The sequence below is a fragment of the Stegastes partitus genome, unplaced genomic scaffold, assembly GCF_000690725.1.
Source record: "Stegastes partitus isolate 25-593 unplaced genomic scaffold, Stegastes_partitus-1.0.2 Scaffold69, whole genome shotgun sequence".
NCBI classification, from domain to species: domain Eukaryota; kingdom Metazoa; phylum Chordata; class Actinopteri; family Pomacentridae; genus Stegastes; species Stegastes partitus.
The window spans coordinates 3,303-18,129 of record NW_007577800.1 but is presented as its reverse complement, the minus strand read 5'-3'; the positions used below and the strand labels follow the sequence as shown (position 1 = coordinate 18,129).

The following is a 14,827-nucleotide window of genomic DNA, read 5'->3' as shown; positions in this document are numbered from 1 at the left end:
CTCAGACTATATACATGGATTCATTTATATATTTCATCGCACATCATCTTCAATACATAGCCGATGATCTGTTCTTTTGCAGAGGGAAACACCAACAAGCATGCCAAGCCTTAGTCGTAATGGAACAATCCTGCTGGAACTGAAGAGACGCTATGTATCACAGCGCCTCAATGAGCTCCAAATCACATTAGGCCACATCCGACAGTGCCAGCAGCATGACAGCAAGTCGAAAGACAGGACAAGAGGCCATATGCAAACAGACAGCAGCCGCACCCAGCAGGAGGAAGGAGAGCATTATCCTGGTGTAGATGGCTGCGGTCCCGCTGAAGACCAACAGTGGAACAGTATTTCAGCTCGCCAGAGTCACAGCCAACCAACTGTAGAGAGCAGAGGTCTTGGTAACTATAAACTGGAGAGTCATATTTCTGATCAGCAGAGGAGTGACACTGTCCAGAGCAACAACCCTGAAACATTACTGGACTGCCAGATGCCAGAGAGTCGAGATCGGCTCCAGCCTAATGTCCCACGGAAACAGGAGCTAAACAGTCAGATCACAATTGAAAATACAATGGGACAAACGGATACTGATGGCATGTGGGTGCCTAACGATCGCAATGTGAATCTGAATATAGATAACTGCTGAAAAATGTTTGTTTTTGATGTGGTTTTGTCAAACATCTTCTGCCTTTATGTGCTCTTCAGTGCTCAGCCTGAACTGCTTTGGTTATGTCTGTGCAGTCTAATATCCTGTCTTGTTGTTGAGGGACGATCTGAGTGACCTCCGTCTTAATATGCACCAGATTTAAAACAATTCAGCTGTGTTCTTTTTAATTATCTTTGATCCCAGACAGATATATTTTCTGACAGCAAGCAGTGGCGTGACACAGTCTGTCATCTTGTCCAAATAGTTTCTTCATCAGGAGTTATTGCTGACCTCTCAGACAGTGTCTGTTCATTACCATATTCTAATTAAGACAATAAACTTCAGCTGATTGAACACAAGGTGACACCGGTGCTTTTTTTGGCGATCACAGCAGCTTGTCCCTTGTGTAGAGGTGACAACCCATATGTTTTCATGAATATTTAATATTAAACTACAATAATCCCCTCCTCCCCTTTTTTTTCTCCATCTTTTACACATGTAACTTGTCTAACCTTTTTTCCCTAACATCTTTTTCATTTTCTCTATAACCAACAGGCCAAAAGTGAAACAAAACTCGAAATCCACTTTGATCTGCTCCAGAAGAGAAGTCTATGTTGCCCGACTGCTGCCTTCTTCTGGCTCAGTGGTTTATCTGACGCATAAGGGTTCTGGGTCTTTTAATAGAAAGTCACTATTCCTACAGGGGGCTGTGAGCCAAATCAGAAGGTCAGATGGAACAAGTCTTCACTTACTATCAGTGTTAGCTTAGAGCTCTGTGCCAAGTCCCCCTGGTTGAATTTGGCATTGCCCTGTAGCGGTATGTGTGTGTGTGTTTGTGCATCGGAGGGGTGTAGTTCAGTGACTCCCTGAGATTATATGCCTTATCAATTAGATTAGCTGCTACGCCACTGATCTGGCCTGCACGTCTAACTCACAGCCAGACATGTCATCACATAAACTCTGTGCTGAGCTGCTCTGGAGTCATACGTGTGTGTGTGTGTGTGTGTGTTACTCTTTGTGGAGCCATGTGCAGTAGCGCAACATTATGCTTGCTCTAATTGTTTAGATCAACACATGGGTTATTTTTAGAAAGGTCTGATGTTTATCTAAGTATATATAGAACATGCGCATGTGTAGTTGTGTTTTGATCTAATTGAATACAGAAAAACTGCTCAGATGCATGCAAGCTACTTTGATTCCACTTCTTTCTTTTTTTGTATGGAATTCATTCAAGTAATTTCCGGTTGCATAAGAGTGATAGACTGCAAAACATACAGATACAGTCAACCCACAGATACATCACAAATGAATAAAATGATAGACATTTGAGTAAAGATTTACGATGAGTACTCTCCAAATCGCAGCATTAAGAGGTTTTTCTCTCAAGTAGCACATGAGATTTACATCTCAATATCCGACATGTTTCATCCATGGCTGTCTGCTGTAATCATGTTATAATCTTGAAATCCTTCCAAATCCCTAGAAATCTGCTCTTTACAGTGCATCCTCGAGGAGCCCTGCTAACAAACAAACACACCCACACCTCTATAGTACACACATAGGCAAACACACACACACACACCATCTAGCCCACTCATTTATACATTCAGTCACTTCAATTACTCAGCTCCTGGTTAATGATGTGTTTAAATTTCACCACCCAAAACAGTCATTTTGCTTTTTTTTTTTTTTTTCCTTGTTTTGAAGTTTTTGTGTTGTATTCATCACATGAGTGCATCCTGCGGTGAAAGCCCTTACGCCTGAACACAGAGAAAAAAAGCACATTTCATATTCACCCCTTTCTTTGCTTTTTGTAGAAAAAAAAGTCCAGATGCCACAAAAAAAAATAAAAAAAATCGAAAGCTGGGTTTGAGGCTTCCTGTTGCCTTCCTGAGTCACTGTCGCTAAGCAGGCCTCCTGTAGTCACCATGGCACTGCATTACTGTTGCTATGGTTTCCTTATCTGCAGGATGTGGTTCAACCGGGCCTGCCATATTTAGTCTGCTTCTCACTGTGCCGGCCTACTGATGATGCTGACAGCAACACAAGAGTGCACTCATCTGCCTTTTTGCTCTTCTTGTTACATTAGAATTTGTGTTGCTCAGTCTTAAGCATTTTCGCGAAAACCTGTTGATTCGCTCTTTGAACGTTTGTCACCATCTTACAGCTCTATGACAGCATGGGGTAAAGGTGCACTCATTTTTTCTGACAGATTTTTACATGTTTATATATAGAAGAAATTCAAAACTGAAATGTAGAGCTATTCTTTTCCCGCTTGTGCAAGTCTAAAACAGAAGAATAACGCTGAAAATCTCAAACGCTTGATTCCTATCCTCCTTCTGAGTAATCCTCTCGTTTTTCCAGATGCAACGGCTGCAAGATTAAATATTGTGATGTCACAGTGAGATTATTGTGGCTCTTTGAGGCCTGCCGCTGTGTCACAGTCTCCTCTCAAACATTTTTTTCTGTGTGTTTATTTCCAGATTTGACTATAATAACAGTGATTCGGATTTCTTGGTGGGAGTCTTTGAACCAATTGGGATAAAAGGCAAGATTTACTTTGTGACATGTACACCAAACAGAGTAACAAACAGAGTCTTTCATGGGTTATTTGTATGCAAAAAACTGAAAAAATAGTGTTTTTGTGAATAATGGAGAGAGAAATAAGTACCCTATAGATGAACGCTGGTAATTGATTTTCCACAAGAAAGCACACTGTACACTCATCAATCTGTCAATGTGAGCCTGCTGGTGTTCATATTAGATGCAATGCAGGTCTATAAATCAGAAAAACGCAGACGATAACGCGCCCCTGCGTCATCATCACATCTTTTAGCTCTCATAATAGAGTCAAATCACTGCAGTTTTCATAAAGAGAGGGGGGAAAAGTAATATAATTGCACTGTTAAGCAGGCACTTCAGTCTTCTCTGCTGCAGGTTGTGTTGGTGTGATGGAGTGGAACAAGATATTTTTCTCTCTGAATTACTGTAACTGAATTAGATAAAAACGATCCTTCATTACTCCTTGTGTTTAGCAGTGTTAACCAAATCAATGATTAAAGTAAGGGAGTTAGAAGATAAGCAAAAAAAAAAAAGGGAGTTCACTGAAATGTAGTCATGAAGCACGTAGAGTTTGTACCCAAATATAGACAGCATATCACTGAAAAGATCGTGACCTTTTAAAGCTAAGCTCCAGAGGATGAAAGATCATTAAATTAGTGGGTTGTGTCCTGCACAGTATTTTTTTTTTATCAGTTTCATTGCTGCAGTAAGCCAAAGATCTAAATGTGTGTGTTTATGTGCTTAGCTTCCATATGACTTCAAAAATACAGATGCAGGTTACTAATAGCAGCATGCTTAAAACCTTAATGTGGGTTTTATGGTTTTATGTGTGGAAACATGTAAATATGCTTGCATATTGCTTACAGTACGTGCACACATCAAAGCTTCTTTCCTGTATTCCTGCAACCAAACCGTGGCGACAATATTTTATACTACTCAAAGACTTGAATCCACTTAACATCAGCCCTGTTGTTGTCGGGGGAAGCTCGGCAAACAGGAATAATGCAAGTAGCGATGTGTAACAAATAAAATGCCCTGAGAAAGAGCTCTGCTTACAGCTACTAAACAAGATTATATAACACATGACAAAGGCGGCTCTGTCTCCTGCCTCTTTTTTTAAGCTTTAATAAAACTGATTTGCATTTGTTTTTTACATTCACACGCAATAAAATGACATGTTTTTGTTTGTTTAGCTCCTGCAGCCAGCAAGAGAAGAAAAAGACAAACCGGCTCGCACGATGAGACGGTTTAAGGCCTACCCTAATGACAATAATATGCTCATGCACATTGTAGTGTAGGAGGGAGTGACTCACGCATGCGTATCAAAGCCTCTGCTCCTGCCAGCGCTAAGTGACTGCTGAAAAACAAAGGCAGTGAGCCGCGACTGGGAAATGTCATCAGTCATCCTTAATGGAGGAAAACAGACTTCAAACAATCAATAGTGTGATTCTTTGAGGGGTGAAATAGAAGAAGGGGTTGTTGTTGTTTTTTGTTCTTTCTTTCTTTTTTGCTGGTTAGTGTGTGAACAGGACTCCGGATCTCGCAATAGTAAGTGACTGAATCGGCTTTTGAGAATCCACAGGTTCCCTTCTTGACGCTTTAAAAAAAAGATTTTCTGGATGGATTCGGAGTGAAGAACAGCGGTTGTGATAGTGGAAACTGTCACTCTTGTAGCTTTGTCGCATCTTGGACTTGTTTTTGTTCTCCGAGTGGAGGGAAGTTAGTTCTTTGCGTGTAGATGGAGGCTTGTTGGAAGATTTAGATTTATAGCTGAGAGCGCAACAATAGAAAACTCAATCCAGCAACTCCTGCTTTTTTTTTTTTTTAGGGATTTTTTTTTTTTTTAAGCTTGAAATCTTCTGGCAGACATTGTGGTTTGGATTTCCAGTCGTGAAGAGGTGAAGTTACCTGACCTCGTCTGCCGAGGAGCGGCGCTGTCCGTGGTCCTGAAGTCCTCTCAGCAACTCCGTTTTATTCCCCCAGACCTGGTGTGAAGACAACTTGAGACAAAAGTTAAAGAGACACTCCACCTGCGGCTCCACAAAGAGCTGAATATGGTAACTCAGTACAGAGTTCATCTGCAAACTTTGGTACTTGTGATTTTTGTCGGTGAGTATCATTTTTCTGCAAGATAATCTGACTGATTGCTGCATGTCGTATTCCATCAGTTGCATAAATGCATAGATGAGTAATCACGGGCCTTGGAAAATGTCCTGGGAACCGTCCAACTGGCTGTGAACTCAAAACCTAGTTTCAGAGCTGCCTTCTGCAGAGCACAGCTCAGTGTTGTCAGCATTTAAGAGAAATAAATATTGAGCAGAGAACACCAGGGTCGAACTGTTTTCCTTTTCCTTTTCCTTTTCCCTTTTTCTCTTGTCTCCTTCCTCTCTGTTTCCATGTTCCTCTGCTCTATTTCCATGTGTTTGCATGAGCCCTGAGTGAAAAAAAAAAGATGAGATAGAATCAATGTTGTCACTTGTCACTGTCTGCCCAGGGGGCTTTGGGTTATATAAGAGCACTGGGCCATACACTGCAACAGTCACATAAATACAAGAAGTCAGCCTTTGTGCTCATAATCTGCTGACTTATTCTCCTACACATATGCATTCACTCCTTCTCCTATTATTCCACCAACATCTATATTTCAATCATTTCTTTTTCTTGCTTGCCCACAATACTTTACAGCTCTCCTTCTACACCCTTCCTGCCCTCCCGCCATCCAATTATTCCTCCCACTGCCTGCAAATGCTAATGGGCAGAGGCCATCATTAGTGCTCGCTGGTCTGGATGATCTTGGATTTGCTATCACTATTGTGACTCAAGTCTCTCCACTGCTCGCAGAGCTGTATAATTGAATATATGTCTTTTTAATCCTTGCCCAGTTTTGCGTCTGGCTCAACCTTAGATATAATGTAAACGGAGAGCACTCGAGGTGATGACCTCAATGAGAAACACTGGGTCAGAGGTTTATTACCACAGATAAAAGCTGTGCCTGTCACTGCAGCACATTCTACCAGTCACTGGAAAAAGACTGACGATTCGGCTGCTGTCTGTGGTAGTTTGTGGCATTTCTACTGGACATTTTGAATTTGTATGATGAATCATATGGCTGCATCTATAAGAACTTGTAGCCTGAAATGCACATACATTTACATTGGGCCCACTCTAAAGCAACCTGTTTGGTTCAGTGAACAGGACTGAAGAGTGCTTTCAAAAATTAAAAAGGAAAACTAATGCTGCATAATGCTTATACTTTTCCATTTTCAGAGTGTAGATGATGATAAACTATACATAACACAAAACACTAAAACATATGTTAATATTAAGATGATTTAAAATGTAGTCCCTTGCTAAAAAGTCTATAAATATGCAACTATTGTTTTTATTGTAAAAGTTTAATGATGATGTTTCCTATTTGACTGAAAAGTCTATTAATGTTTGGTGTTATTGCACACTGGACCATGATTGGCTTTCAAACTAGCTGCAATGTTCCAAAATCCTCTTGTACTTGCACATCCTAAACTCAGTTTAACAATGATCCCAGTTTCAAACACAGAGGTCAAACAGAAGGTCAAGCAAGTATATACTCTATTCAAAAAAATATGTATTTTTTTTGTCTTTGAACTTGTATTGACTGCTGAGCTATATCTCTTTCCATCCTCCTCCAGTCCACTCAAGCAGGCCAGTATGTGTCGATGTCCCGTCGGACACAGAAGCAGTCCTGGGGAAAGCCATGAAGTTAACCTGCATCTCCTGTATGAAGAGGGAAGAGATCAAACCAAAGACACGTGTGGATTGGTACTACAGACCCACAACAGGAGAAAACATCATATCTGGAAGAACACATGTAGGTTGCTGCCACGTGAGATGTCATGTTGTGTTTGTGGCCACACTTGTGTTGATGTATTTTACATGTGTCTCTTCCTTTTTTCCCAGATATACAGATATGAGAATTCAGCTGTAGTAGATGTGGAAGGACCGTTTAAGGGCCGTCTGGCCTGGAATGGGAGCCAAGACTTGCAAGATGTCTCCATCGTGATCCTAAACGTCAACTATAGTGACAGCGGTGTCTATGAGTGCGAAGTCCTTCGTGAGTTTGAGTTTGGCTTCTTCACTCCCTCCTTCTCCAACATCAAGAACATCACGCTGAATGTGAAAGAGAAAGGTGCGGCTAATTGTAACTTTCTTCAATAGTATTTTGTTCCATTCTGTGCTTGGGTTTAGCAAAATGCTGGGCTTCCTAGCAGCACCGTAAAATATAAGTGTGATAAATGGAAACTATTATAAAACCAGTAACAGTCGGGGGTTAGTTGTACTGAAAAATCTCCCAAATATCTACCCAGCATTGGTGTGTATGCAGTCTTCTTTCCTGCACTTTGATATTTACAATATCAGCAGCTTTGGTGTATGTTAAATCATATTTCAGAAGTGGCTCAGTGAAAAGAGTTTGCCTTGCAGACTCAGGACAGCATAACTGAGGATTTCTCTTCAGCAACGTACATTTTACCAAGAAGCGAAGCGCTAGTCTGCGTGCTGTTTTGACTTCTGTGTACCGAGTGTTCTCTTTGTGCTGTACATGCCCCTCATTAAATGTTGCATAAAGTGTTTATCAGACTGCGATAAGTGGATTTTCCAATTTATTATATATTTCCGACTCGTTGTTTTGTCTAAGTGATGCATCAATGTGAAGCCGGTCTGCCACTAACAGCACCACTTTCCTTCCCCTCCTCCCTTTTGCTGTGATTGTACTGATTTAAGAGGAATAATTGTGTGTTTTGTTTTGTCTGCCTTTATTGTCCATCAAAGCTTTCTTCTGTTGTCAGTGAAGGGGTTAATTCAAACCAGCTACTTTGCTATCTATTATAAGGGGTAATGTATTCTGCTTCCTGAATGCTTGGCTTGCTGAATGTATCATTTTTCCACCTTGATCGAATATACAACATGTATATTTGGAACTACTTAATTCTCCCCATTTCTTTAACTTTACGTTTTCAACATATGCTTGCACATGGTATATAGTTAACTGTAAGAGGCATATAAAAGTATCAAAGTTGTTGCCTTGTATCCATAAAAAGAAGCGTGCAGATTGAATGTGATTATTCTCTGAAATACAGCTTTTCAAAACAAAAAAAAGAATATATATATATATATGTATATAATATATTTAGTAGAGTTTTATTTATTTATTTTTTTACTATTTACATATTTAAACGCCTCTCCTTCATATTTCATACAACGGTGGTATCAAATTTCACAAAGCCTTCGGCCAGTGTACTGACCATTGCTGGGTATCATGTTACGGTAATGATGTCAACAGTGGTAGCACGGATTGGCTCATGACCAGCATATCTGTGCTTTCCCATCTAAAGGATTACATTACACTAATAGCCTCTATTTGCAGGTTCTGCAGAATCAAATAACAAAAGTCTGTCAGCTGTCTGGTTTAGCAGGCTTTCTGGAATTTGGTACACATTCACTGGCACATTGGTTCACAGTGGCTCAAAATGATCCAGAAATTAAAATACATAAATAAATAAATAAATAATTGCGAGGATAAGTTCATATCTTTTTTTTTTTTTATCACACAAAGGCACATATCTACATTAGAATTGCCTTTTTTGCTTGCTGTTGTCCTTCCTCTTGTTCATACTGGCCATTCGGAGGGTACTTTATACCATTTTTCCATTTTAAATGACTTGTGCAAAAGCATATTCAAAGCCATTATCTTTTCAGAATCAAAGTCCTTGTTTATGCAGTGGCTTACCGGATGTAGACTGTAGGTATAAACTTGTTTGGTTTAAAGTTAGTACAAAAAAATGGCAAGACTACTTGTTATGTTACTATTCTTGCACTGCAGCTCAATTAGAATCCACAGCCTGTGGAAACACAAAGCGCACTAATGAGACTGTCATCTTGAAATATTCATTTGATTCAACTTACTTGAGTACTATTAAAGTCTATATGTATATATGATACTTCTTAAACATTTTTTTATTGAACATCTACTGAGGATTTTGTCCCCCAACACTTACACTGGAAGCCGGATAGGAATTAGTTTAATGGCCAATGTGGAGAGAAGGAAGCTATTAGAGCGAGCAAAGACTGTTCCATTGTTCAAATGTTATTATTGTTTTAAAACAGACCTGAAAAATGATGAAGCTATCCTTATCAAATAAAAAGTGATAAATGAATTATTTAGAAGGTATGACTCATACACTGGTATAAACTTCATGCTCTGAGAACCACTGTGACTTTGATAATCCATCTTATTTCACACTTAAAGGTACCCTGTGGAGTTTCTGTGCATTTATACGTGAACTCAGTTGTGCACACCCACATGTAAACACATGTGATACGTGTCCTGCTCGAAGAAGAAAACTGAACATGGAAACTTGATTATAAACAACTGAGGAAGGAAATTAACCCAATATGCTTTTTTTTGTGACATTTCAAAGATACAGATGCATTTTGGTTGCAAACACTGAATATAAAAACACCCAAGAGAAATCTCCACAGGGTACCTCTAACTACTTAGGCTCTGATACCATTATACTGCAGATATGGTCATAATATTCTGTATGCAACATAGTTTGTGTGTCATTTTTAAATGTTTCTACAAACAGGATGCTCGTCAGAAAACATGATTTTACTTTGCCTGATGTTCAGCTACATTGTAATAATGATTGCACATACTGAGTTGAACTTGTTGTTCAGTGAAATGAAAGCAAACTGCTGAAGTATACTGTAGAAATATTGCCTTCTCATCGTGAATGACAGTCGATTGTGGGTCAGCAGTGTTGAATATGCTTACCATACTCCCTTAAACGTGCGATCAAAGGCTCTCCTGCCCCCTTCTACACAAAAAAAATAAATTCAGAGGAAGGATGCGTACTGAATAATACATGTCCCTTGCTGCTGTTTGTTCCCTACAGCCACTGACGACGCCACAGCAATCTACTCTGAGATCATGATGTATGTGTTGCTGGTGTTCTTGACCTTCTGGCTGCTGGTAGAAATGGTCTACTGCTACAGGAAGATCTCCAAGTCTGATGAGCAGACGCAGGACACCGCGTGAGTCTCACACAGCTAAATGTACTGATCCCCAGACAGACACACCACACAGAGATAAGTGTGAGGAGCAAAGTGACAGCACAGCAAATTGAAACAGTGTGTGTCCTGAACACTAACTTGTTGTGAAATGTCCAGATATATATATATATATGTGTACTAACGTTCTCTTCTTTTTTTATGGCTCAAAACACAGCGAGGCAGCCGCTCACATTCGAGACAACAGTTATAGGGATACGTGTGCCTGAATAATTGAAAGTGCTTGAATTTCTGGTTATTGCGTAATAGCAATTTGAAATCTCAGAAACTTATCGGCAAGAGAGATTTAGGAGGCAATCAAGAAGAGAGCAGGACAGAGAGAAAGGGAAAGAATCAGGCTGGCAAACAAACAGACATACAGACAGGTAATTGAGTCTCCACTGCATCAGTTTGTAACCCTCCTGCAACAGTAATCTGTCTTTTCTCTTAGATTGCCTGACAGGCCTGAATAATTCTTCGCACTGCTGACTGCTCTTTTGTTTTTTTGTTTTTTTCTTCTAAACAACCTTTTTACATCCATGGTGGAATTTCAGCTCCATCAGAAACTGGCTTTTTGCGTCACTTTGTCAGTACTGTCAAAGGCCCAGACGCACCTGTATAGTCAGCTCCCACTGGATTTTCATGGTGTTGACTAAGCCAGTCGATCCAGCTTGACAACCTTTGTACAGGCAATTTATAGCCCGAAGAGAACAATCTCAGATAATACAGGGCATATGTGCTTATCCAGTTATTGTTACGTTGCAAACAGTGAATGCTGATCCCAAATCTGACTCCGTCAGTGTTCTTCACAGTATCGATGCATTCAGAGGAGTAAATATACAGGGACTGGAGACAATAAAATGTAGTAGAACTTTTTGTTAGTGTTGAAGGAAACAAAGGGGAAGATTTAATTTTCTTAGTCTTAGTTTATGGGTCTGTTATACTCAAATAATTTCTTGTTTCATGAGACGAACTATCTAATGTGGTAAAAGTTTAAGGGAAAGTATACTTTCAAATATGTATTTATTTAACATTTTTCTTAAAGATTGTAATTGCATTTAAAAAAAAAAAAGAAGTTATTTTATGTATTTTTCCCATTTTGTTAAATTATATATGATACCAGTAAAATTCTTGATTTTTTTTAATTAACTCGTTGACTTTGAAAAAACAAACAATCAAACCAATAGGCCAGGTATCAGCTGGTATTTTCAGTCTTTTTACAGTTTTACTATGTTACAATAATCCGAAATTTTGCTACATATTAATTCTGGCACCTTTGCTGCCAGACTTTTACTTTTCTTTCTTTTTTTTCTTTTTTTTAAGTGTAGGAATTTTCTTCTAAATGTGTTCATTTATTAATTGCCTGGTTACTTTGGTTTACACTACCCTTCAATTGGGATTATTTTGGAGTTTCCTAAATAAACTGTAATTTTTTTCAGTTTTTTTAATGGCCAGTTACACTAAAGGGTCATAAAATGTATAAATTAGTAAATAAAAATATGTCATGGTAGCTGTAGGATGCTACATTTACCAGCCCATTTAAGCCATGTGACATCTTCTGCCTCTTTAAGTATAAAAGATATTCCCTCTTTGCCCTCAGCGTTTATATAAAGTTTACTGACCCATGAACAGATCAAGAGTGCACTTTAAGCTAAGCATGGTTGAATGTGTGTAACACTGTAAACTTCATCAGCCCCCACAGCTGAAAGAGTTAATGGGTTGTGGCAACCTCAGAGCCACTACTGACCTGTAGGATAACACATCCCACAGCAGGAAGCTTCACCCACTCAAAAAAGGCTGCGTAGAGGTCAAGTCCTCAGCAACCCAGACTTAATGAATATGTACGACAAGTAGAGCATTTTGAGATTACATTTTGTGATGCATTAGTGCTTCAGATCATATTAGTCATATTGCTGAAGGCAAAGATTGAAAGCAGCAGCAAAGTGTGATAATCTGTCAAAGAACTAAATGAGGCTGTATTTGAAACTTGCTGACAGAGCCACAAAAATCTTTTCACTTACATGGATTTTGCTTCGTCTACACAGTTTCCATGAGGCTCTGTGGAATTGAGAGCATATTTAGTGAAGGTACTGCAGCTTTTAACAAGCTGAAAGTTTGCTATTAAATACTAAATGAGCATGTCAAGTCTCCCTGATGTGCAAACCGCACAGTCTCTCCCCGCTGCTCACATTACAGTGATGGTTTTTATCTTTTAAAATGTATTCCCTGTGGGGGTGTACATTCATGAATTAGAGACTAATGTTCATACACAAAAGACTCGCTGTTCCAACATAATGAAAATTCTATCATGTTGCACTAAACTGTGGTGTATGGTGCAGAGAGAGAATACCACATCACCAGGTTTTAGACACTCCTCTGTTTTTCTACCAATCTGCCCGCAGGACAAACTACCTAGCCATTCCCTCTGAGCAGAAAGACAATCCAGCTGCTCCTGTTACCGAATAAAAGTGGTTGTCATTGACACGGTATTTTACATGTGATTCTCTCAACCTGATCAAATCATCCTCCCTGTCTCTCTCTTTCACTCATCGTTTGTACCTATATTACTCATAATCATGCAGCTCTGTGGTGGAGTTCTGTTGCTTCCTCTCCCACCTGCTTGTTCCGACTCAATGGGGCTTTCATTCCTGCCATTTTTGGAATTATGAGCCAATCACAAATCTTCCATTTGTATTCACTCTCCATTCAGTGTATGACCTGTCTCACATTAAAGGTTTTATATGCAATATGTATGAAAGGTGTTAAAAGGGAACATGACAGTTTCAGATATATTAAATCCAGGCACAGTCTCCTGGCACTGGTCTGCATAGTAATGATGTAGTAAATCTACAATGTATGACATTTGCATGTTTATGATACAGGTCTCCTGAGTTTTAATAATCCTAAGGGATGTAGCTGTTTATCTGAGTTAGATTATTGTTACATTCATGCATTGTTCCAGACGTTCCACTGGTTATTTAGGTTATACATCATTTCGTGTTGAATAAGGAGGGACCTATCTTCTGCTTTCCCCAGGTATTGACCTATCATGAAGAGATGTCAGTGTCATGGGTCGGAGACGGGCATAGATTCCACAACCTCATCTGTGCCACTGTGGTGTCATTACTCCCAGACAGCCGTGGGAATCCTGCCAACTGACCTCCCCTGTGTATCGACTGTGTCTTGTGAAGAGCCAGTCAAAAATGTCCAAGTGCTCAATTTTTATCCTTGTTTTCCTTTCATTCTTTTTTTTTTCTTTTTTCTTTTTTTATTTAACCTTCGTGCCAGGCATCTGAAATCAAGTGCTTTCACAAATACAGCAGGTTGAAGGACAAAAATGTTAGTGTTGTGCACTTATCATCAGATAAATACAGCCACGCTTCATTTGGACCTGCCTGTGTGTGGACTTACTAAACATTTTCCTAGTAGTTAGTAGTGCCTCTGTGATTTATATAACCTATATAAACAGATATGACCCAAACTGTCCTACTGTTGTCAAGGCTGTTAGGTACAACTTCTGTGTTGACTCTGTAGTATTTGTTTAGTTTGTTTTGTTTTCTTACAATTTTATAGACCGTGCTGAGATTTTAGATTATTTGTAATAGGCAAAAGTCTTTTTAAGGAAATTGGATTGCACCGCTTTTATACTGTATGGATGTGCATTTATCCCTGTTTTGCTGTATCCATCGATGAAACCACAATGTAATGCGATTACTGCCAACGCTGTACAAATATACAGATGACACTGTATCAAGTCACACTGTTTGAGTTGATCTGTATTAGGTCTTTCCTATACTTTCCTCGGTATAAATCTTTAATCCGTGTTCAGCACTGATGTCAAAGTGCATTCAGTAGGTTGAGTCTTACTGCATACAGTTACTCTAATTTATTCTTGAAGCTTTGACTGTTGCTGATGTTCTACAGTAGCATTGCTATTGAGACTAAATGTGTGCCTCTTTCTATAGTACAAGACTGTAGAAGTTAATATATCGTGATTCAGTCATACCATGCTGTCTATTAACAGATATGTGTGAGTGAGCTGCTTTTGAACTATTAAATGCAATGCATTCCACATTTTGTGTTCTGGCTCTTTCTTGTTTCTGAAAGCGCTATTTTAGTGTAATTGCTCAGATGCCATTTAAATAGTGCAATAAGAGGACTTTTACTCTAAAAGGCTGCTGAGAAGAAAATGCAGTATTGATGCTCAGCATCTTCTGTCTTAAGTTCTCCTTATTTTCTGTGACTGCGGTGTTGCCGAGAGGAACGGAGTCGGCTTTACATCCAGCACAATAAGCGCCTCTGCTGTTTCCAGCTCTCATTAACCCTGCACAGAAGTGGCTAACAAAGCGACTTTCGATTAGTTTCTTCTTGAAGTACACTCTGTGGCTGTTAATTGTCAGTCTCCACAGAGCTCAAACATAGTATAGCAGAGAGTTTTATTCAGCCGATACAGATATGCAAGGCCAGAGAGGCTGTAGGAGACAAAGACAGGCAGCAAAAAGGTGAAGGTACCAGCAGAGAGAAGGAGATGAGGAC

The 14,827-nt window shown here is 39.4% G+C and overlaps 1 protein-coding gene across 4 annotated transcripts; it reads left to right on the top strand.

Annotated features, from left to right (window-relative positions):
• Positions 1-4,610: 4,610 nt before the first annotated feature.
• scn3b (sodium channel, voltage-gated, type III, beta) lies at positions 4,611-14,365 on the top strand. Of its 4 annotated transcripts, none has more exons than XM_008276305.1 (6): positions 4,611-4,753; positions 5,189-5,314; positions 6,874-7,052; positions 7,142-7,370; positions 10,138-10,276; positions 13,328-14,365. In XM_008276305.1, the coding sequence occupies exons 2-6, from the start codon at positions 5,260-5,262 to the stop codon at positions 13,332-13,334; spliced, it is 609 nt and encodes a 202-aa protein (XP_008274527.1). In that variant the 5' UTR covers positions 4,611-4,753; positions 5,189-5,259; the 3' UTR covers positions 13,335-14,365. The 4 variants fall into 4 exon arrangements, with proteins under 4 accessions (XP_008274527.1, XP_008274526.1, XP_008274525.1 ...); XM_008276304.1 differs by having other exon boundaries at positions 5,054-5,314; XM_008276303.1 differs by having other exon boundaries at positions 5,034-5,314.
• The last annotated feature ends 462 nt before the right edge of the window (positions 14,366-14,827 follow it).